This window comes from Mus caroli, unplaced genomic scaffold, assembly GCF_978045245.1.
Source record: "Mus caroli unplaced genomic scaffold, Mus_caroli_1 scaffold_6, whole genome shotgun sequence".
NCBI classification, from domain to species: Eukaryota; Metazoa; Chordata; class Mammalia; order Rodentia; family Muridae; genus Mus; species Mus caroli.
In genome coordinates, this window is record NW_028227261.1 from 18,252,403 (window position 1) to 18,273,694 (window position 21,292).

The window sequence follows — 21,292 nt, forward strand, 5'->3', positions numbered from 1 at the left end:
GCCTTTTGGCTGCAAAGGCTCTGGGGAAGCAACATGGTGCCTTGGTTGTAGAAGTCATCCAAAGGAGACCGGAGGCACCACAGGCCCAGATGGTCTGGTCCAGGGAGCAAACCTTGTGAACCAGACATTCAGAGGGGCTGATGGGAGTTAGCCAGCTCTTCCTCCCGACAGGCTGTGACTGGGTCAGCCTTTTGCTGAAGTCTGGGAAAGGCTCTCAGGAGCCAGGAGGTGGGAGTAGGTCTCAGCGGCGCCTCACCTGTCAACTGAGGTCTCAGCAGGCGACTTGGGGTGCAGAACAATGCACAGGCTCTTCCTAGGGCGGTGGGCAGAAGAGCCCTAGCAGTGGACACAGCTATTCTCACTATTCTCACCCTTCCCTGAAGTCTCTCCTCTCTGCCTGGCAGCCAGCAGGAGACTGTCAAATGCTTTCAAGGCTTTTGAAGTAGATGCTGACCAGGGCCTGCTCTGCTGAGCCCTCTTTTGGCTAGGGACAAAAAACCATCAGACCCCAGAGAACACAATTCAACTCCAGCAGTCTTCCTGGTGTGCCACTGCAAGGCTGTGAGTTCACTGGAAAGCACTGGGCAAGCAGCAGCTAGACCCCTTTCCAATGTGTACTAAGTCATTCATTTATTTCAAGATGTACACACTCAAGCTGGCCGGGACAGCTCACAGCCCCTAGGTACGTATAGGTCCTTCAATGGCCTGGGCTACAGACAACTTCATAGCCTGCGCAGCACACGCACGCACACACACACACACACGTGATAGAACAGGAAGCTTACAGACCCCAAACCACTCTGAGAAAACTGAGGGAGGAGGGGGTGCTAATGCAGCATCCATGGGGGAAATGAGTGCACACGGAGAGATGAATGAGGGGAGAATGCAAGCTAGCTTCAATCTCATTTCCATGGGGATGGTCAGGGGACTGAGTTCAACAGGTCCTTTAGGAAGCTCTCTGGATCGGTGATTTCTGATAGAAGACCTGGAAAGCAAAGACAGTGTGAGTGGGAGTAGCCCAGGGCCCCCAGCCCCACCAAGTCACAGAAGCCTGGTTCACGACTAGGACATACTGTGCCAGCATGCTCTGATGGATTCCAGCAATGGGGGGAGGTGACCACTGTGTGACTAATACTCTGCTCGAGAAGTGAGTGCTGCTAGGACAGACAGTGTGGCAGACACCATTTTAAATTCCCTGGAGTGGAGGATTTCCACCTGTCCAGGGGTTACTCAAGGGGCTGTAAAATACTGCAACTCCCAAGTTTTTCTTGTCTTGTTCCTGATCCCAGACTGGCCTCAAACTCACTATGTAGCTGACAACCTCCTTTGAACTTCTGTGCTGCTATGCCTGGTCTATATGGGGCTGGAGGGACAGAACCCAGTGTTCCATGAATCCCAAGCAAGCAAGCACTCTTCCAGCTGAGCCACACTCCCCTACCACACCACACCACACCACACCACACCACACCACACCACACCACACCACACCACACCACACTCCCCTACCCCAGAGTGGTGATGTGCACGTGTGTGAACATGGTCTTCCTCCGTGGCCCTCGCCTTCTTTTCTAAGATTGGTTCTCTCACTGAACCTAAAGCTCACTGGCTGGCTAGACTGGTTGGCCAGCAAGCTCAGCCTGGGATCCTACTACCGGCAGTTTCCCAGTTACACCTGCACCTGGCTTTTCTGGGGATCAGAACTCAGAGCCTCATCCTCAGCCTTTGCCATTTTAAACTGGTCAAAGAAAGGCAAATGCTGATGGTCTTATGGGCTGAGGGACAGAGCAGGACAGAGGCCTCTGATTCTTCTGGGCTTCAATCCCACCACAGGCTTCCTAAGCAAGCTGCCAGAGCTCAGGGCTCCATTTCTTCAGCTTTCAGAAAGAGACAGCAAGGGATCCCTCCCTGCCTGCCATGGGGACTAACTGAGGACGGCCTTCCTAGTGGAAGAACCCAGTGCACTCTCTACATCAAGTCCTTGGCCAGGCACCTGACCTCATCAATAGTGCAGAGCAAATACTAAAGCCTCAAGTTAAACATGAGCATCCAAACAAGTCACCTCTAAGCATCTGCAGGAACAAAATGCAGCCAAGCTGTTTCTCTTGGCTCTGGAAAGTGTTTTGTTCTTGAGTCTGAATAGAGCATGCCCAGTGTTCTGGTAGTTTAAAGGTCTGAATTAAGGTTTAAAAGTCTGGCCTTCATGACTCCAGATACACATGAAGCAGAGGATGGCCTTACCTGACAGCAATGGGAGGGGAGGCCCTTGGTCCTGTGGAGGTTTGATGCCCTAGGGTACAGGGATGCTGGAGCAGTGGGGCAGGAGAGGGTGAGTGGGTGGGTGAGCACCCTCATAGAGGCAAAGGGGAGAGGGTGGATGTAGATGGGTAACTGGGAAGTGGGATATCATTTGAGATGAATGGAATGACTTATTAAAAAAAAAAAAAAGCGCAAGCCTAGCCTCACAAAAGAGGCTAGAGACTCTATGCCTAGGGCCTGTGCGGGGCGAGGCCTGGGGTGGGTGAGTCCTTCGCCCTGGCCACCTCTTCTCACTGGCTTTGACTTCTGTGGTCATTTCTGCCGTCTGTGATGAGCACAGACCTTGGCTGAGGACACAGGTGAGCTCTGTGCTCTTGCTCAAGACTAACTCTGAGGGAAACAGTGAGCTGCTGCCTCAACAGCCAGGCTGGGAAGACACAGTCAGGAGGACTAAGGAGCCATAAAGTAGGAAACAGAGGTGAGCAAGAAGACTATGGCAGCTCAGACAGCAAGGCAGACCCAGAGACACCATCCTAAGGCGGAGCGTGCTCAGTGCTGGGAAACCAGAAGGGTACATGCAGACAGGCTCTCTGACTAGTGGGTGGGTCTCCTTCCCAAGGATACAAGGGTGAGCGAAGATGTTAACAGCACCGTTCCCTTGGCAACAGAGCCTGGGGGATTTCTCCCTTCATCTGTATACAATTCCCACAGTGAACACCAGAAAGTCCAGAAGCATGGAGCCAGCTGACAACAGAAGCTGGGCAGGTCTAGTTACATCTGCTTTGGTGCAGCAGCTCCCCCCCCTCCCCCCAAGACAGCACCAGTGGAGGCTGTGAACCACAGTGTCTGGGACCCAGGAGCTGGAATCTAACCCTGGGCTGATCTTCCCAAGCCTGAGCCCAGGTCGTGCTCTGCTCTCAGCACTTCTTAGCTATGACATGCAGGTAAGTGTCAAAGCACCTGGATCTGAGAGACCAACTCCCACACAGAGTCTGTACTGGAGAGCATGGACTCGAGGGGCTGGAGCTGTGGCGCACCTGCTCCCATGTTACCCTTGGGGTGATGCCTCTCCACCTACTGCCCAGGCCTGGGAGGCAGGGAAGGCAGGAGTGGCCTTTCTCCTGTTAACCCTGACGAAAGGTTGGCACCAGGAGTTGCTACTCTCCCACATCTGCTTACTTACAACCTCCACAGCCTCTATGAACAGTACAAAAGAATGATGCTAAGAGAGTAGTCCAGAACGCTGGACTTCCGTGCCAGTGGTCGAGCTGAGGCAACGGACAGGGCATGCTGCACTTAGCTTTCTCATCTGGGGGTGCTTTCACTTTTTTTTTTTTTTTTTTTGGAGACAGGGTTTTTCTTTGTAGCCCTGGCTGTCCTGGAACCCACAGAGATGCACAGCTGCTAAAAGCGAGTCCCACTCCCGCTGATGAGCGGGCTGTTTGAATGGACACCTTTCCTATGACTGGAGGGGGTTAGTGTGCGCCTACTTCTGCTCTGTGAAGATGAAGATAATGGCCAGTTCACTGAGGCAGACTTGGGCTTTGCTCCAGAGAATCTCTACAAGAGAAAACGGCACTGGCCGGCCGTGGTGGCACACGCCTTTAATCCCTGCACTCGGGAGGCAGAGGCAGGCAGATTTCTGAGTTCGAGGCCAGCCTGGTCTACAAAGTGAGTTCCAGGACAGCCAGGGCTACACAGAGAAACCCTGTCTCGAAAAACAAAACAAAACAAAACAAAACAGAAACCGGCACTGACCTGCTACGTCGAGGAACTCTGAGAAGGTCTCCACTGGCATGAACTCCTCCTGGAAGGTTTTCAGGGCTTTGTCGGCAGCTTCGTAGATGGGCATGTCATTGTGGCGGATGTACTCGGCCAGAGAGCAGGACCAGCCGCCCTCAGTGTTACTAGTGGGCACCTTCTACAACAATCAGTGGGACAGGGGCCAGGTGAGTAAGTGAACGGAGCTGGCTCTCTGTGTCTAGTCAGGCAGACCGTCTCAGTGCTATGGAGAGCCCACCAACATACGACAGAGCCTTTCTGGAAGCAAGGAGGGCCTGCCTGCAGGGCTCACTGGCCTGACTCTCTTTGCTTATGCAACGTTCTACATGATCTCACAATTTCAACATGGGACGGCCCCACACCTGCATTTCTGAAAGCAAGATGACTGGCATGCTCTGACTGGACCACTCCACTGATGACCAAAGGGCTCACTACCCTCCCCCAAGATGTGTGGGTCCAGGCAGATGGCGGGTAGGGCCTGGCCATGGGATGAAGTGTTACATAAGAGCAAGAGCAGGCAGGCTATCAGAGTGCTTAGAGCTTAGTGCTTACTGTATGGAGGGTGCGTGACAAGGTGGCCTCAGCTGCTGACAGCTGGAAGTGAAGGTCTGAGCTGAGGGTATTCACCTCCCCAAGTGGAGACTTTTAAGAGCAAAGAACCCAAAGCCAGTAAGGAGCCTCAGGCTGTGGCCACCAAGGGGGTTTAAGCCAAGGACACACACATCTTCCAACCCTCAGAGCAGGTGGGCCCTGAAGCTCCTTACCTTAAACATGTTATAAATGAGATCGACGAGAGCCCAGAAGAGCAGGGAAGAACGGTACGCAGAATAGTCCTTCACCGCCTTGTCTGTCAACCTGGAAAAGCAGAGCAAAGTCTGTCCATGAGGACCCTGCAGAGATGGACAGACAACCTGGGGACTGAGGGCACATGGCCTGGCTCCCATGAACTCCACCTGACAGTTCAGCACTGTCAACCTGGAGCAGCACAATCAGGGCCACCTGTAAACATGGCACTCAAACGCTCTAACTCAAGCACGAGGCTGACCCCTCACAAGCTCCCAATGAGATGGCACCCAACGATGAAGAAGAAACAAGGTTCCAACTCAGGGTTTCTCTGCCAGCAGGAGCCCAGGCAGCCAAACCAGTGCTCTGCAGAAACCCAGCACGCTGGTAGAAAAGCGGTGCTGAGTAACCGTGATGGCCAGGTCTGCCTGTGCAAGTACTCAATACCCCTCAAATCCTAGAGTAATCCTGGAGCCACCCACACCCCTTCATCTCCAACAAGTGTCACCGGCATGTGAGTGACTTGGCACAGGCTTCAAGGCCAGCTAGTGCCTGGGAACACGGTGGTGGGGGTGGGTTAGGGGGTGGGGATGGGGGCCCTCTGTCAAGGTCCACCGCCTACGGTAGCCAGCCCCCTGCCCCGCCCCTTATGAGGCTCAGAGGGGGGGAGGGGGCATAATTTACTGCTGTGGGACATAAAGGACAGATGAGCCCTCCCCCATGACTTAGGGTCACATCCCACATCTCACAACACTCGGGGAGCAGAGTGTTCAGCACCAACTACTTGTTTAGCTTAGGGCCAGTGGGAGCCTAGTCAATTTCCAGGCTAAAATATCTGCTGAATCCATGTCGCTCAATGTTGAAAATCAGAAGTCAGAGCTTCTCTTGAATTATAGTTCACATACCCCTCCCTCTGTGTGTGTGTGTTGTTGCTGCTGTTGTTAGGGAATTGAACTTGGGGTCTCATACACACTAGGCAAGTGCTCTACCACTGAGCTATACACCTGAGCCTTTAAAGCTATAGTTTTGTGTATCTGCTATGGCTTCCTGCCCTAGAACTCACAGGCTTTCAGATAAAACCTACTGCCAGTGATACTGCCCACCTCCAGAATGAGAGACACCTCTCTGTGCCCTCGGCTCAAAGCGCTCTCCTTCAAGGGTGTCCCAATCCTGGGCAAACCCTCAGCATCTTTTCTAATCTCTCTGGCAAGCAGCAGGCTCGGAGCCTGGACCACAGCCGGGCTTGGCCCTCTCGGTGGCTGTCCTGCTTTGCTAAGCATGAGGCTTGGGTGACCCTGCCCAGCTTAATTATTTACAGCTAATTAGGAAAGGTGACTAAACTACAGAGAAAATGGCAATGCCCGAATGCAGCTCAAGCTGGATCTCCTAATTAATCCCTGACCAAGTCAGCCTTCCCTCACCTACTGGGTAGGAGTGAATTCTACTCTCGGCTGAAAGCGCAGCTCAGGTGGGCTTAGACTCCACTCTGCTTCAGGAGCTGCCTAACAAGTGGCTGTCCTGTGCGCCAGGAATGCAACTCCTGTCTCACTTCACAATTCCTGCACCTGAAGACCTAACTTGACTTCAAGCAGCTAGTTAACTATTCACGCTTGGGCTCCCGTGACGGCAGGTGATGATGTGTTTGGAGTGGGGGCAGGAATCTGACACTCTTGTCTTCCCTCTTGGCTGACAGTAGCAACCTGGTCACTCTGGGAACATGCAGTGCCAGAGGGAACAGAGGTAGAGACCCCAGGTGGACCAGCTCAGGGTCTGTTCCACAGGGTGCCATCACCATGGCTGGAAGGGAGCCTCCTTCTGCTCCCTTAGTGGCCTCTGTATGTGGAAATGATCCCTGAGTCTAAGCTAACATGTTCAGAGGCTATATAGCAGGACAACACAGGGACAGCAGGCTCAACTGGCAGAAATAAACTACCAGGCCACAGGTTACATTGCTGCTCCCCAGGGTAGGTAGGGACTAGTCAGGGTTACCATCAGCTCAAGTACTGGCCACATGTATTCTGTGTGCTGTGACCACTGCGGTATGTCAAGAGCTTGACAGAAAGGCTCTGATTTCACTCGCAGCTGGTTCTTTCAGAGAGCCCCTGTCAGACCCAGACTACAATGCAAAGTCAGGAAAACAAGGCCCACTTTCTGTCTGTGCTCCTCTATTGAGGTGCACATGGTTACAAAGAGGGTCTGGAAGGCCTGAGGGATGTGCAGCAGGACGGAAGGAAGGAAGGACAAACTTTTAGTCATTGAAAAAGAAATCCCCAGATATAGCCACACTGAAACTCCCCTAACTTACAGTAAAGCCAGCATGAGACAGGAAGCCCAGCTCCCTAGCTTAGCCTCACTGGTCCTAAGTGCCTCACCCTAGCTTCCCAGGCCTGGCTGTCTTCCTCTGAATTTTCAACAAATTCACCTTTTCAGTAGCTGAACATGAGAACCAGAGGGACTCAAGCAACTGTCAACCATCAGCCTAGACACTTAGGGTGACAGGCTGGAGGCAGATCAACAGTCAAAGGAGCACACCTCCAACCAACACTCATGACCAAGACAGCCAGGGAACACACTGGAAGGCTCTGAATGCAGCAACTTCCCAAAGCAGGTACTGACCTGGTGGCTCCTCCTGGAGCCACTGCCCGGGCATGCGAGGCCACCAGCAGCCTGCGTAGGATCTCTACTCGAATGGCTTTCCACTGTTCAGGGGGGAGGACATGCAGGGCTAGGATGGTGAAGTAGTGGGGCCCGTCTACATCGAAGGCACTCTCTGTCCACTTCTCTTTGGGCTGTTCCAGGAAGCCTTGGAGGTTCTTCTCCTCCCGGGAGGTTGCTCGGGTCCTGGAAGAGAGGAATTCTAATGGCAGCAAGGAAGGGGCCGAGCTAACCAGGCAAACACTAGACTGAGGTCCCAGCATAGCTCTAGAATCTGTCATAAGCCCTACTCCTCTCTCATGACAAAGTCTTGCCAGTGGCCAGGAAGCTCCCGCAGTGTCCCTATAACCTTCTGGAGAAGGTCATCTACGTGGAGAAGACAAAACAATACCAAGAAACCCAGTGTCCAGACTGCAGAGCCATAGTCACGGCTACAAAGATACAAGAGGCTGGTGCAAAAATACCTTGCTTTGCTTTTTTTTTTTTGCTCCTGTAAAATGGGCTTGCCCAGACCCAGCTGGAGCCTAACTCTAGCTCCATCCCTGTGGGAGCCTCAGGCTTCTGGCCATGGCAGACTCTGCTCAGGCAAGGGTTTGCTCACTCGTGCAGCCAACTTGCCTTTGTGAGTGAATGTCCCATCAGAGGTCCAACTGCCGTATCACCAAGCTCATGCCACTGCCCACTGGCTAGCAAAGGAAATAGCCTGTGGCTTCAGTGGCTTTGGGGTTAGCCCTGCCTGGTCAACTACAACAGAGCTGACAACTGAAGTCCCCAGTTCTGTTGGGCAGGGTCAATCCTGGGAAGTGTTTTCCTCACCAGGTCTCTGCCTGAGCAGTCCATTCTAGCTCACGGCTGCCAAGAGACATGTCTCTGCAAAACCCATAGCCTTTGTCAGGGCCCCAAGAACACTGGCAATTAGCACTGCTGAGGCCTGCAGCAGGCTCCAGACAGTAGAAGGTCTGTGCTGTTGGCAATGCCAGGTGTCTGTTCTGATAGCCAGGGCGTTTGCAGATGATGTCATGAGCCCTGCCCTGAGATTTGACAATGAAGCCTGCAATCTCAAGGTCAGACTTTATCTCACAAGGAAAAGGGAGGAAGGGAAAACAAATGGTTGACAGGGAAAGGAAGAGACTAACACTCTGGAACCTCAACAGCACGGTAGCTGCATGGGTGGACTGTGCCCAGTCTTCCCATGGCTATCAGCTCTGCCCTGCACTCAGTCAAATGAAACTCAAGGGTGTAGGCACAGAAGGCTCTTAACTGCTTCTAAACCAGGCATGAGTGGGATGGCTTCTAAAGCCATGTCTAGCCCCACAGGCACAAACAGCTCTTTCTTCCTGGCTGAACTCCTATTCAGTTGCTTTCCCAGGATTCGACAGAAGCATTAGTGACCGGCTCAGAAAGCCAGCGTGCCCCTCATGCAGCAGTCTTAGACCCACTGGAAACCTGCAGCTGTGCAGGCTCTGTGCCCTGACGAAGGACCTGGTGAGACTCTCGCCTACGCTCCCTCATGTGGAGAGCAGGAGCAGTAGCTTCTCCTTGCCTGCCCCCTCTGAAGACCGGCCCAAGACTGGAGCCCAACTGCCCGAAGCGGGGTTAGGGTGGGGGAAGCTTTGCGAAGGGAGCTACCATTGCTGTTATATTCTACACCCCTCAACTGTGGACTAACAGCCCCTCCTCAGTAAAGGCTGGGGGATCTAGCTAAGTAGAGAGGCTCAGGGAGTGCAGCCAAGGAAGTGCCTTGGGCCACAAGGTACTGACGTGTTCAGGACGTAAAGCACAGTGTGAATGATGTATGGGATCAGGTGGATGTTGCTCTCACGGCCGCCCCCGCCGGTGTCTGCACTGAATGATTGCTCCATGGCGAAGCGCAGGAAGAGCAGTTTGATGTCGTGGATGTTGAGCTGGTACGTGGGCTCCCGCTGGCCGGTACACTCCTGGAGGTACGTGTTGTGCCTATGAAGAAGCAGAGCTACCATGACGCAGAAGCCAGACTCCTGGCCCAAGCTTGGGCTAGAGTGCAGAGCTCTTTCTGGAGCCCTCAGCCTGCTGACTGCAGAAGTCAAATGGGGGCTGGTGCTCAGGAGGACAGAGCCTGGGACATAGCTGCTTCCTGACTGCACATGAAGCTCGCAATACGGGAGAGGCCATCACTTTGGGGGTTCATTCCCTTTTTCTCTTTCTTTTTAAGAATTATCTAGTTATTCTATTTTATATGAGTACACAACAGCTGCCTTCAGACACAGCCACCATGTGGTTCCTGGGGATTGAACTCAGGACCTCTGGAAGAGCAGTCAGTGCTCTTAACCTCTGAACCATCTCTCTAGCCCTCTTTCTTTTTTCAAGACAGGGTTTCTCTATGTGTAGCTTTAGCTACCATGGAACTCACAGAAAACAGCTTGCCTCTGTCTCCTGAGTGCTGGGATTAAAGGCATGTACCACCACCACCCGGCTGGGGGCTCATTTCTTAACTGACAGATGTCATCGCCACAAGTGGTGACAAGATGTCTTATCCTTAATGATCTTTCATCCTACAATATGTTGGTTTTCCTCCCTGAACCAAAAAACAATTGGTTCTGCTTCTTAACTGGATGACCCTAGGGAAACGACTCCACCCAACCCCCAGTTTGTGCATGTGTGTAGTGGTAACCCACAGTACACAGCCATCACTGTCATTGCCACCAGGTGTCTGTATACTAAGGACTCCACAAGGTTTCCCAAACGCATGAGGACCTCAGACAAGCCAGAGAGGCCTTAGAGGGAACTACCCAACCCCCAGCTGCGTTCATAACTTAAACTCTGGCTTGTCTGAGGTCCTCGAGCCACACACCATACAAGTGGACTCTGGGAAACTCTGGCCCTAAGGACATGGCACATTTACATGATACTCAAGAAATAAAGAACACTAGTTTCACCTCCTCAGCAGCTCACTTTAGTCAGCCCTATCTGCTCAGAACAGCACAGACTGGATGCCATGTCTTCGTCCCATCTCCTGGAGACTGGCCCCTTTCTGCTATGAAAACACTCAACACTCACCTTGCTAAGCAAGTGGCGAAAGCTGATTCAGGGACATGGGGGCCCCAGACCGGAAGGAGCCCATTGCACTTCGTGTTGGCGTTCTGCAGGGCAGCACTCTCCCACTCTTCCCGGCCTCTAGCCAACCTGGATGGGGACAGGGAGGAGAGCAGGGACAAGCAACTGCTGGAATTACCCCGGTAATGAGGCACCGGGTGCTGAGGGCTTGCCAACACTAGCCCTGGTCCTAGGGAGACAACTAGCCATTTGTAAGCTCCATGGGTCAATGCTTCATTAGCTCAGGCAAGCAGACTGCTTCCACCAGCCTTGGCCAAGGCCAAATATTCAAAGCCCAACACGTTTTCTCACATGGCAAGTACAGCTCGTGGGCCTGCAAGGGTTAAGGCCCCTTGGAGACCAGAAAAGAAGGCTTGAAGCCTCAAGGCCCCAGAGTCAGTAACTTCAGTCCCAACCCAGTCCAGGCCCTTAACTGTGGGCCCACTCATCGGAAGCCACGCTGCAAGAGCCGAGCCTACCTGACGGCAGCCAGGTGACAGTCGTAGTGCACAATGTTGAAATGGGACACAGTGCTGTAGCCCTGCTGCTTCCGGGGCTTGTTCTCCATCTCCTCCAAGGCTACCCTCTTGGTGAAAGTATAAATGCCCAAGACCTTCGTGGGCTGCAAGACCAGCAGAGAAAGGAGGAGTGAGGAGAAACTCCCCACCTCACATTGTGAGCCCCGAATTGTTTTAGTTACTGAAAAGCACTATTTCTAGTTGTGGTGTGGCTCAGCTGTTAGCATACACCTTTAATCCCTCTGGCTGGAATATAGACATACCCTTAGTAAACACTTTTATCCCGAACAGTGAAGGTAATGTTAGTTTGGAAGCATCCATGTTTGAAAGTGATGTCTAATCAGAGAAAGATTTGACAGAATAGGATATGCCCAACTCTCATGAGGAGAGAGAGGAAAGGGACGCTAGTAAGAGAGAGCAGCACAGAGAGGAACAAAGAAGTTTTACAGAGGCAGGTGAAGACGGAAAGAGTCAGAAAATGAGAAGAAACCAGAAGAGTAGAACAGGTTTCTAGGTCGAGCAAGAAGAAGAGGGAGAGGGAGAGGGAGATGGGGAGAGAGAGAGGAAGAGAGAGAGAGAGAGACCGACCAGCTTAGTGTGGAAGAGTTTTGAGTCAGAACAACCAGCCAGACTTCAGAAAGAACTAGAAAGGGTGAGCTTATGTAGCAGTGAGTCAGAGGGTGAACCCATTCTAGGCCTAGATAAGATTGTACAGAGGCTAGAAGCTTCCAGGTCCAGGCCTAGGTTACTAGACTGAGGCAGTAAGCCTCTGAGATGACCATTATGTAAGGAGAATAAAAGTTACTTTTACACAAGGAGTCGACAAGACATGGAGAACAGAGCGCCCCCTTCAGATGGATTTCAGACGGGGAAAGTGAGCACTCTGGTGTGAGCATCTTTTGCTGCTACAAACTCATATGAGGCCAGATTTCTTTCCTGGGGGCAGTACTGAGAGGAGCTGGGGCATGGAAGAGGCCATGAGATCCCACTGTGGGGTTACCAGAGACCCAGCAGGTCCCAGCATCCCATTCTTGAACCTCCAGAACCATGTGCTAACCCGTGTGTGGATGTACTGTTCTAGAAATGGGAGCTGGGGCCTTGCACATGCTAGGCAAGCACTCTACCACTCTACCACACTCCCACCCCAAGCCTTGGCCATCCTGTGTGTGCTTCATCTATCCAGAAGGCAAGCACACAGAGCCTCCATGGCTGCTTGCTTCTCAAAACTTTCAGGCAGCCATATCAACCAAGCAAGATGCTTGTCCTTCCACAGCCCAGGAGCAAAACAAAGCTGGGCTACTGAGTTAGAGGCTCACCCGTATCATCAGGAAGCCAAGAGGCTAACTGTGCACTGCCTTCCAGGTGCCACCTCATTGGACACACTTAGAAATGGGGTTCTAGTTGCTATCAGGCACCCTGAACAAAAGCAATGCAGGGTGACCTGCAGTGTCCAGGCCGGACTCTGGCTTTGCCAGGCGCCCTCTGTGTTCTTACCCATCAACTGGGACCTTTAATAGGGGTTAAAGACATGGCGACATGGTTTGCACAAAACTCTGCACAAGTGCCCTGGCACTGACATGGGTGCCAAAAGGCTCTCTCCAGGTGCCAACAACGCTCGTGCTCAGATCAGTTGCCTTCCTGCCTTCAAGGCCAGGAGCTGGCCCCGTGTCCTCTCCCAAAGCCCAAGCCTATGTCAGTACAAAACGGCTTGCAGGAGACAGACAAGTCTAGGCACAGCCAGGCTGTGGTGCCACAGGCTGAGCACGTGCAGCTGCCCACCGCCCAGCAGCATACCTGGAACTTGTACCCCTCCCTGCAGATGCAGCACGTGAGTCCCGGCTCCTCAATCAGCTCCTCCATCTGCTTCAGGAGTGCAGTCTTGGTCACCACCTGACCCTTTTCGTTTGTCTGGAGAAGAACACAGGCAGCATGTCATACACCCTCTCACACTGGCTTGGGATGACCACACACCGACACAGGAATGCTGTATGCGGAAGAGGCCTTCTGCTGTGCTGGTAGGCTAGACAAGTGGCAAACCACCAGCCACATACCTGCCGTCTCCACTGCCTTCTATTGTGGGGGAGCCCTTCATTTGTCCAGGAACCACCAAAGCAGAGGGAACCATGCAGTGGGAAGCTGGCATGCTGCCACGCTGCCATATGTTACCAAAAAGCCCCTTCATCTTGTGCCAGCACCATGTCTTGGCTGCCAAGGGCTGCTGTGCTCTCATCATTTACTGTCCCTAACAAGTGTCAAACTGCTGACACACAAGTTTGCTTGTTAAGACAAGGGTCTTCCAGGGCCACCATTTCCTCCAAAGTAGGACAGCAGAGCCCTTTGTGTTGACCAGACCCTGTGCACAGTCCTGTTCAGCACTTAGTAACTTCACTTTCTCTATCTGGGAATGGGTACAGTGATGTCAAGCACATCTGACATGTGAGGTCTTGCAGTGTGCGGCATGCACCAGATCCTGGACACACAGTGGTCGCTATCTCCATTTTTACCATTTGCACAAACCTGCCAGGTCACTTTATCCCAAGTGCCTCCCCCAGCCCTCAAGTGGCACAGAAGTAGCTGTACCTGAAAGTGCCTGGCACAGCTAATTCCTGGGTCTTCCGCCATGCACCCTCACACACGGTCAAGCTCAGCTCTGCTGGGAAGCACTAGTCTGCATGTGGTGGCACCTTGTCTATTGTGGGGACTTTACCGTCATGCCCAGAGTTCCCAGAGCCTTCTGCCTCATGGCCATGGCCATGCGCTTCTTCTCTGCTCGGGTCTCTCTGCGGGCTGCGTCAATCTTCTTATTCACATCTGGATGTTCTCTCAGGGCCTCCAGCAGGTTCTCAGCCAGGGTCCCAATGCCCTCATCACTGGACACCTGCTCCAGCTTATGCAGGCTCGTGATGGAGTCCGTTCCAATCAGAACCTATCAAAAGAGAACCAGAGAGATGTAGGTATCTGGTCATGGACATGGCCTTCCACTAAAGGCCCGGCCAAAGCCTCTGACAGCACAAGCGTGTACAACCTTTCCAGTTATGGAGGGACCCTGCCACCAAGGCCCAGTCAATGTTGTACAATCAGTCCAAGTGTACAAGCTTGTCTTGTATTGCTGGTTTCACAGAGGTCAGAGCACCTGGGAGTTTGGCTTTCCCGTGACCTCTCACTAGTTATCTCTCGAACCCCACGTATAAAACAGGGGATTGTCAAGGCGGCTGTAAGGATGGAAGGCGAGATAGCGCCTGAAGCACCCAGCAGGGCTGTATGGGACACTCGGGCAGAAGCCTTGGATTCATAGGAACTCCTCAAGTTCTGCATATGAGCATCTGCAGCTGTCAAACCTGTGCCAGTTCTCCCAGCCTACACTGTCTCTTCTTCCTTACAACAGCTGTATTTTGCATGGGAGACTAAGGAACAGAGCTGTGATTTGGCTGAGGGCAACATGTGATGGCTGTTCACACAATTTACTGTACAGCCCTAGCTGGCCAAGTCTTCCCTATGAAGCCCAGGCTAGCCTCAAACTCCCAGCAGTTTTCCTGCCTCAGCTTCTGAGTGCTCTGACTCCAGGTGTGCACTGCTGTACTCAGTATACAAAAGTGTGGCTCTCCCCACAAGGGCAGCACTCGCTACATGTGTACCAAGAGGTTAGACAGGTGATTGGTGGGTGCTGGGCTTTGTCATGATTGGCCAGTGGCTGCTTGGAGAGAGAGAGAAAGGGCTTGGTAACTTAGACCTGTCCTTTGGTTGAGTGACGAGGGGAATGGCAGTGCTGTCTGAGGAGACGGACGAGGCTGAGGGTAGAGAGGAGTGCACTGCCCTCCCTGCTTGTGTATGAGCTTCATGTACACAAGGTGTTGGTGGTTCTCCTACACCTACTGCACACACATCTCCATGTACGCACATGCATGCTCACAGTAAGCACTTAGGGTGTTGAGTTTGGGGTGTGGGTGCCTGTGGAAAAGTCTGCAAGGTTTTAAACATGGGCTCACTCAGCATTTAGGAATACAAGGCATGAGATAACATGCAGTTTTGCTGAGGTGTGGGTTCCTGTAGTGAGGGTGGATTTACGAGTGAGTGAGTGATCTGCGGCAGCAGCTTAAGCCTTCACCTCTGAGGGTGGCTCGGCTGTTGTCAGTGTAACTCCACCACTACCAGGATGGTGAGCGGGGCTTACGGTGATGCTGTGAGACCACCCACCAGACTGACCTGGAGGCCTTTCTCCACTGCACCTGCCTCAGCTCCCACCGCACGGCATAGTGCCACAGGGCCCTGAAGGAGCCCTGCCAAGAACAGGCTTGGTAGCTGTTTAACTTTTTGTCATCTCCACTCCCATGGGCTGGAATTTTGCCTCTACTATCTTGTAGGCTGGGAGAACTGGCACAGGTTTGATGGCTGCAGATGTTCATATGCAGAACTTGGGGAGTTCCTATGAATCCAGGGCTTCTGCCTGGGTGTCCCATACAGCCCTGCTTCAGGCGCCATCTCGCCCTCCATTCTTACAGCCGCCTTGACATTCCCCCTGTTTTATATGTGAGATTCGAGAGCTAACTAGATAGAGACAGTGTATATGTGAGAGTCATATCAAGTGTGGTTATCTGCCCGCAGATGTAAGACTGTTACCATGTCCCTATACTTTGGGGGTAGTTATCAGAACATTATAAAAGAAAAACAATGAACTCTATGGACTCTCAAAAGGCAACATTAAACCATACAGCATCCACCGAGAAAATGGCAAGACACAAAGCCATTTCATGCAAAAGACACAGACAAAGCACTAGGAAGGCTGTGCAGCATCATTAACCAGCAGGGAAATCCAAGTCAAAAACCACAGCTAGGTGCCACACTCTGCAACATGACCGGGGTAAAAACAGCCATCAAGTGTGGACACAATGCAGAGAACTGGGCCACTCGCCTGCTGCTAGAAAGGTGAAGTGTACCTGCTGTTCCAGGAGAGTTTGCAGCATCTTCTAACTTGTGTGTAGGTGTCCATGTGAGCATGTGCGCATGTGTGTGCAGGGCAGAGGACACTATCTGATCAGGGTCTCTCCTTCCACCCTTGTATGGATTCTGCAATCTAACTCAGAAAGTCAAGGGGCATGCTAAGTGGTCAGTGGCCTGAGGCAGAGCAGGGATGGGAGTGATGGCGTCTCAAGCTTCCCAGTGACTGAACTGGCAGCAATCTCAACTGTCAGGCAGAACTCTCACAAGTCACTGCTGCATGCTGAGCCCTGGGTGTGGAACTCACCATCGTGCACACACAGAGAACTTCATGCGCCAGGGTAAGCCACACTATGGGTGACTTGCTGGTTCTACACAAAGATTGTTCATGACTCCCTCCTGTTACCCGTCAAGTCTGTTGCCTGCAGAGTGAGGTCTACAGACATGCTGGCCACTCACCTGGGTGGCAGGGTGCTGCATGGCCAGACCCCGAAGAAGCCTCAAAATAAATGGCAGAGCAGGACGAGACAAAAACTTTTTCCAGATGTCAGCATCCAAACTGCAAGACAGACAAGGGCGCATCAGCAACCAGGAAGCAGTGCTAGGGACCCGCTGCTGATTCTGGCTGGTTTGAACAGGATTTCATTTTCAAGAATGTAATAATAAGGAAGCACTAAGGGCAAACCCAGCCCAGAAGCCAGATAAAAACAAGCACTTGACCAGAAGCAGCAAAGCCTCATGATGAGTGGCCACTGGACATGTCCCCAAAGGGGGAGGGGCAGAGGGCACAGGAAAAGCACCACACTAAGATGCTGGGAAAACAGCCACATGCCCCAGCGAGGGGGCCTTACTTCTTGGCACTGGGGATATGCTTTTTCATGTAGTCCAGGGCATTCTGGGTGATTCCCTTCTGCAGGATGAGATCCTTCAGCTGATGACCATTGCTGTTGTTCTTGATACCAGCAGCAATTTTGCAGAAGCAATCCAGGAAGACTTTGTCATCCCCACTATGGTCTTCATCGTACCTAGGAGAACATAAAAGTCTCAGCAAGACAGCAGAGCTCAGTCACCCTCTTGGTTAACAAATGTCTACAGGATCCAGTCTAAACTTGACAGGTAAAACTCGACTCAGACCAGACCGCTCCTCTTGCCTGCCCTGCGTCTAGGCTTGCACTGTTCTGCATCTCTAGGCTTTTGCAAACGCAGTTCCGCGCACCTTGTCAGGCCCTTTCCCCTCTCATACCCTTCCTACCACTGCTTCAATACACTAAGATTTGGTGACTGACTCTCCAGCTAAACAAAAGCTCCTATCTGCCAGATCATGGACACAGACACTCAACAAAACCCCAGGCGGCTCTGTTCAGCCTCACAAGTCTGTGGGCTCTTCCCAGAGGCTCATTGTATCAAATTTCAGGCTCCTACTTCTCGAAGCTGCAGTATGGCTTGAACCGTTCCACCAGGATCTGCATCTTCTCCACCTCTCCGAAGGACAGGTATGGGATGATACGCAGCAAGCCCTGTAGCACGCTAGGGTTGGATCGAACGAAGGTGCTGTTGATCTGGTCCAAGAGCATCACCAGTTGATCCTTGTCACCTGTGAGGAGGAGGTTGCCCTGCAATGGAAAAGGGTGGGAATAAGGATGGTGGCTGTAGCCAAGAACTGACCCCCCAAAGTTGCCACCCCCACCAGACAGAACTGTTCCTTAAGTGCTTGCTGGGGACAATAAGCAGCCTGGGTCCCCCTGATGAGTATCGGAGCTACTGTGATGGTTCTCAGGTAGCCAAACCACACCAATACAATGCCCTGCTCCCCCAGGAGAAAAGTGACGGCTATATACTCCTGGGACCATAGGCCTAGCCAAATCACCAACCCCGAGAGGCAGGAAGTTCCAGGTGCACATAGGGGAGACTGCACTGCAGACTGATTTCAACCCCGAGGCCTGACTGCATCACTCACAAGTCAGGCCAACTGTAGGGTAGAGGGTTGAGTTACAACACTGCCTGTTCAGCCAGGTCATGCCCGGCTTCCATCAGTGAGTACCTTCAACCTGACAGAGTATCCTTGACAGCTTCATTTCTCTAAATGCAAAGGTTTTGGGCTCAGCGCAATGATATAACCCTATGGACTAGGCCCCACTCACCTTGTCCTCACTCAGGGGCTCTGCGTTGGATTCATCTAGAATGATCTCCATGATGCTTAGCACCTGCTCAGCCACAGCTGCTCCTCCACTGTCCTTGCTCTCTTGCTCAGCTACCAGAGCCTGAAGGGGGAAGCCAGGGCACAGTCGGTCACTTGTGAGCTCCACTGCCTTCCATGGTCTTATGCCAGGGGCTACATGTGCGCCTGTGCGTGTGAGTGTGTGTGCCCTGAGATGCACAATTTTTCTGCAGTGTTGATTCTGTTCTACAGAACTCCTGCTCCTGGTCTTGAGTCTACACTCAGCAAAGGGACAGGAAGCTCTGCAGAGCACGAGTTGGGGTCATCTGGAAAGTGAGCTGAAGGAGCAGGCTTGGCACTGCAATCTCTCACTGGAGCCAAAGCTCCGTCTTCATCATGTGTAGCCCACACTGCTTACCAAGTTTAGAGTCCCCAGCATGACATTCAGAGTGTTCATCTCCAGCTTGACCAGCTGCTGCCGGTTGACTTTGACCTTCACACAGTAACTAAAGAGCTTCAGCAGCACCTGTGAAGAGAAGCCAGCCCAGAGGGCCATGAGAGCATCCGGCAGTGGACGGCGTACACGCCACAGGCACAGAAAAGGGTCTGGGCCAGTGCTTTTCAACCTTCCTAGTGCTGCAACCCTCTAAGACAGCTCCTCATGGCACGGGGACCCCAACCCCCTAATACAGCATGGCATGGGGACACCAAAAATAACATTTTTGTTGCTATTCAATAGCTGTGATTTTGCTACTGTTACGAACTGTAATGTAAATCTTTGAGATGCAGGAAAGCTGGTATGTGACTACTGAAGGGTCTTGACTCATGGGCTGAGAACCATTGCTCTAAGTGACTTCTCAATTAGCAGGCACTCCTAAAGAGCAAGGAGAGGTGATCCTGGGCTCTCATTCCAGGTCACCATCTTAAGTGGCAACATTCTCCGGAGTGATTAATAAATCGGGTGGTGTTCCATTATCCCAGGGAAACCCAGCACCAATCTAATCTCTGAACTAGCAGCAGACAGAAAACCCTGGCACACACAGCCTATGGAGGCCTAAAACCAGGTAGGCCATCTGAATAACACGAGTGTTTGTCCTTGTACGGCTCACAAGGTAGACATTAGTGAAGTCTCTGTGGTGACTTTGGAATGCCCTGACTAGTGAGACAGATGACCCTCCCAACAGCAGCCTATGACGGAGAAATGAGTTACATTACAAGATCTATTTTAAAGGCAATCGTAAACCAACAATGACTGGCACAAGAGCAGTTACAGGGGAGAAACAGTCATGGTTCCTGAGACCTAAAGAGGTACCCGAGAAGACCGCCACAGCCCAAATCTAAGGGAGCCGGCCAGGAAGAGAGCAGTGGGAGGCTTAGCTGTCCAAGGTGTGGTGAAAGCCAGCACTAGTCCCTGCTGTACCACACTGCCCTCTAGTGTCAAGTGGCTCAATGACTTCAGCTTCTTGGAGAGAGCCTGGTCCTGTCATACAGCCCACAACTCACTGTTAGAAGGTGGCGTCCCTGCTTAAAATCTTTGACTCCTGCCAGTCTGTTCAGCATGCACTGCAGACCCCCACACTGGGCCATCACACCGGCCATTCTGTACACCTCCTCTTCGTCTTCTTCTTCATCTGGGAGAAAAGGGAGACCAGAGGAGCACAAGGTCAAAATGGGAGTGAGTGCTTAGATCAGAACACACAGCGCTCTCCTGGGCTGAGGGCAAACAGCCCTTTCCCCAGGCTGGAACTAAGGTCATTACTATAACCGACCTGTACTCACTCCGTTAGGGCCTTGCTCAAGGCTTAGGTCAACTACAGTTTTCTGCCATTACAGCAAAGCACAAGCAAATACCACTGTCAGCGGAACTGAGAGCCAAGGTAGAGAGAAGTCTCAACACAAGCTTGCTAACTGCATCTTTCTGACAGCCTGAACGTTTTCATCCCAATAGGGAATTGGCCCACAGATGCCTGTCTTCCTTCCTGACAATGTGATGCAGAGCACAGGCTACTGTACTCTGGGACATGCTTGCTCTGGCCTGAGTCCAATATGCAGCATCATATATGGAGAGGGCCGTACCTGTGGTGGAGTCCAGGGACTCGATAAACTCCTCAGTGGCATCGCCCAGGAGCCCCCGCATTCGATAAACAATCCTCATGGGCTCTCCCTAAGCAGAGAAAAGTTGGAAAGCTAGACATAAACAGGCCTAGAAACCACTGTAAGCCTTCACCCTTGGGCTTGCTCAGTGCCTTGGTGATGTGAGCCTCCATCTCTCTAACAAGACAGGGACTAGAAGCCTCTGAGACACAAAGGCTGTAATTCACATGTGGAAGAGAGAGACTCACTTGGTTCAGTGCCTGCTGCAGGCCAGGCCCCGTGAGAAGCGCTGCAGCAGACACACAATCCTATTGGATTCCATTGGAGCACTGGGTAAGCAAGCGCTCCAACAGCTACTTCCTAGGCTAGAAGTAAAGGCTCAATTCTAAAACTGTGCTGAGCTCAGGAAGAGTTCTCTCAGCCCACAGCAGATCATAATCCAAAGGACACAGGACAAACAACTGTATCTGAACCAAAGAACGTAGTACAAATTTCAGGCACCCAGAGCACGTCTCTGCCCACAGACAGCAGGGTCTCTATTCATCCCAGAGAGAGAGAGGGGAATTAATCAGCAGCTTAACACACACACACAGCCTGCACTGGACAGGAGGGAGCTGCTGGGAGAGGCTGCCTATGCCAGGCATCAAGCTGCGGCCTGCAGAGGTCCAGCCTCAGCCTCAGTTTAGAGAAAAGCAAAGGCCCAACGTTACGCATGCCTCCCTGAAGCTGTCTGACTGACAGCAGCTGGATGCCTCCCGAGCTGACAAAATGATGGACTTCTCCAGAAAGGAAGTAAAGCCACAGTAACCACACAAGGCCATGGTGATTAACAGTAGCTCCACTTGGTCAGTCCTGAGGACAGAAAAGGCAGCGCACCCACAGCTCCTGCAGAGAAAGCAAGCACATACCTCATTGGTCGCACACCACACCTTCTTGTAAACCTCAGCCACGGGAAGGTCCAGACTGATAATTTTATTGTTCACCAGGAGCTGGAAAATAGAGGATTATGACAAGGCTCACAGGCTATACTTGTGGCTCA

General features: G+C 52.3%; 1 protein-coding gene across 7 annotated transcripts in view; it reads right to left on the bottom strand.

Moving 5' to 3' along the window:
- Window positions 1–604: 604 nt before the first annotated feature.
- Window positions 605–21,292, bottom strand: part of Ubr4 (ubiquitin protein ligase E3 component n-recognin 4) — a 108,052-nt gene continuing 87,364 nt past the window's right edge. For all 7 annotated transcript variants that reach the window (XM_085838763.1, XM_085838761.1, XM_085838765.1 and 4 more), the window contains 17 exons: window positions 21,162–21,242; window positions 20,236–20,323; window positions 19,663–19,790; window positions 18,578–18,685; window positions 18,143–18,262; window positions 17,424–17,614; window positions 16,853–17,026; window positions 16,461–16,560; window positions 13,774–13,992; window positions 12,861–12,974; window positions 11,028–11,170; window positions 10,513–10,638; window positions 9,238–9,432; window positions 7,438–7,662; window positions 4,803–4,893; window positions 4,015–4,177; window positions 605–985 (listed from right to left, as the gene is read on the bottom strand). In XM_085838763.1, the coding sequence (XP_085694889.1) occupies window positions 921–985; window positions 4,015–4,177; window positions 4,803–4,893; window positions 7,438–7,662; window positions 9,238–9,432; window positions 10,513–10,638; window positions 11,028–11,170; window positions 12,861–12,974; window positions 13,774–13,992; window positions 16,461–16,560; window positions 16,853–17,026; window positions 17,424–17,614; window positions 18,143–18,262; window positions 18,578–18,685; window positions 19,663–19,790; window positions 20,236–20,323; window positions 21,162–21,242 (2,331 nt within the window). In that variant the 3' untranslated portion in view covers window positions 605–920. The remainder of the gene's footprint in view (window positions 986–4,014; window positions 4,178–4,802; window positions 4,894–7,437; window positions 7,663–9,237; window positions 9,433–10,512; window positions 10,639–11,027; window positions 11,171–12,860; window positions 12,975–13,773; window positions 13,993–16,460; window positions 16,561–16,852; window positions 17,027–17,423; window positions 17,615–18,142; window positions 18,263–18,577; window positions 18,686–19,662; window positions 19,791–20,235; window positions 20,324–21,161; window positions 21,243–21,292) is intronic.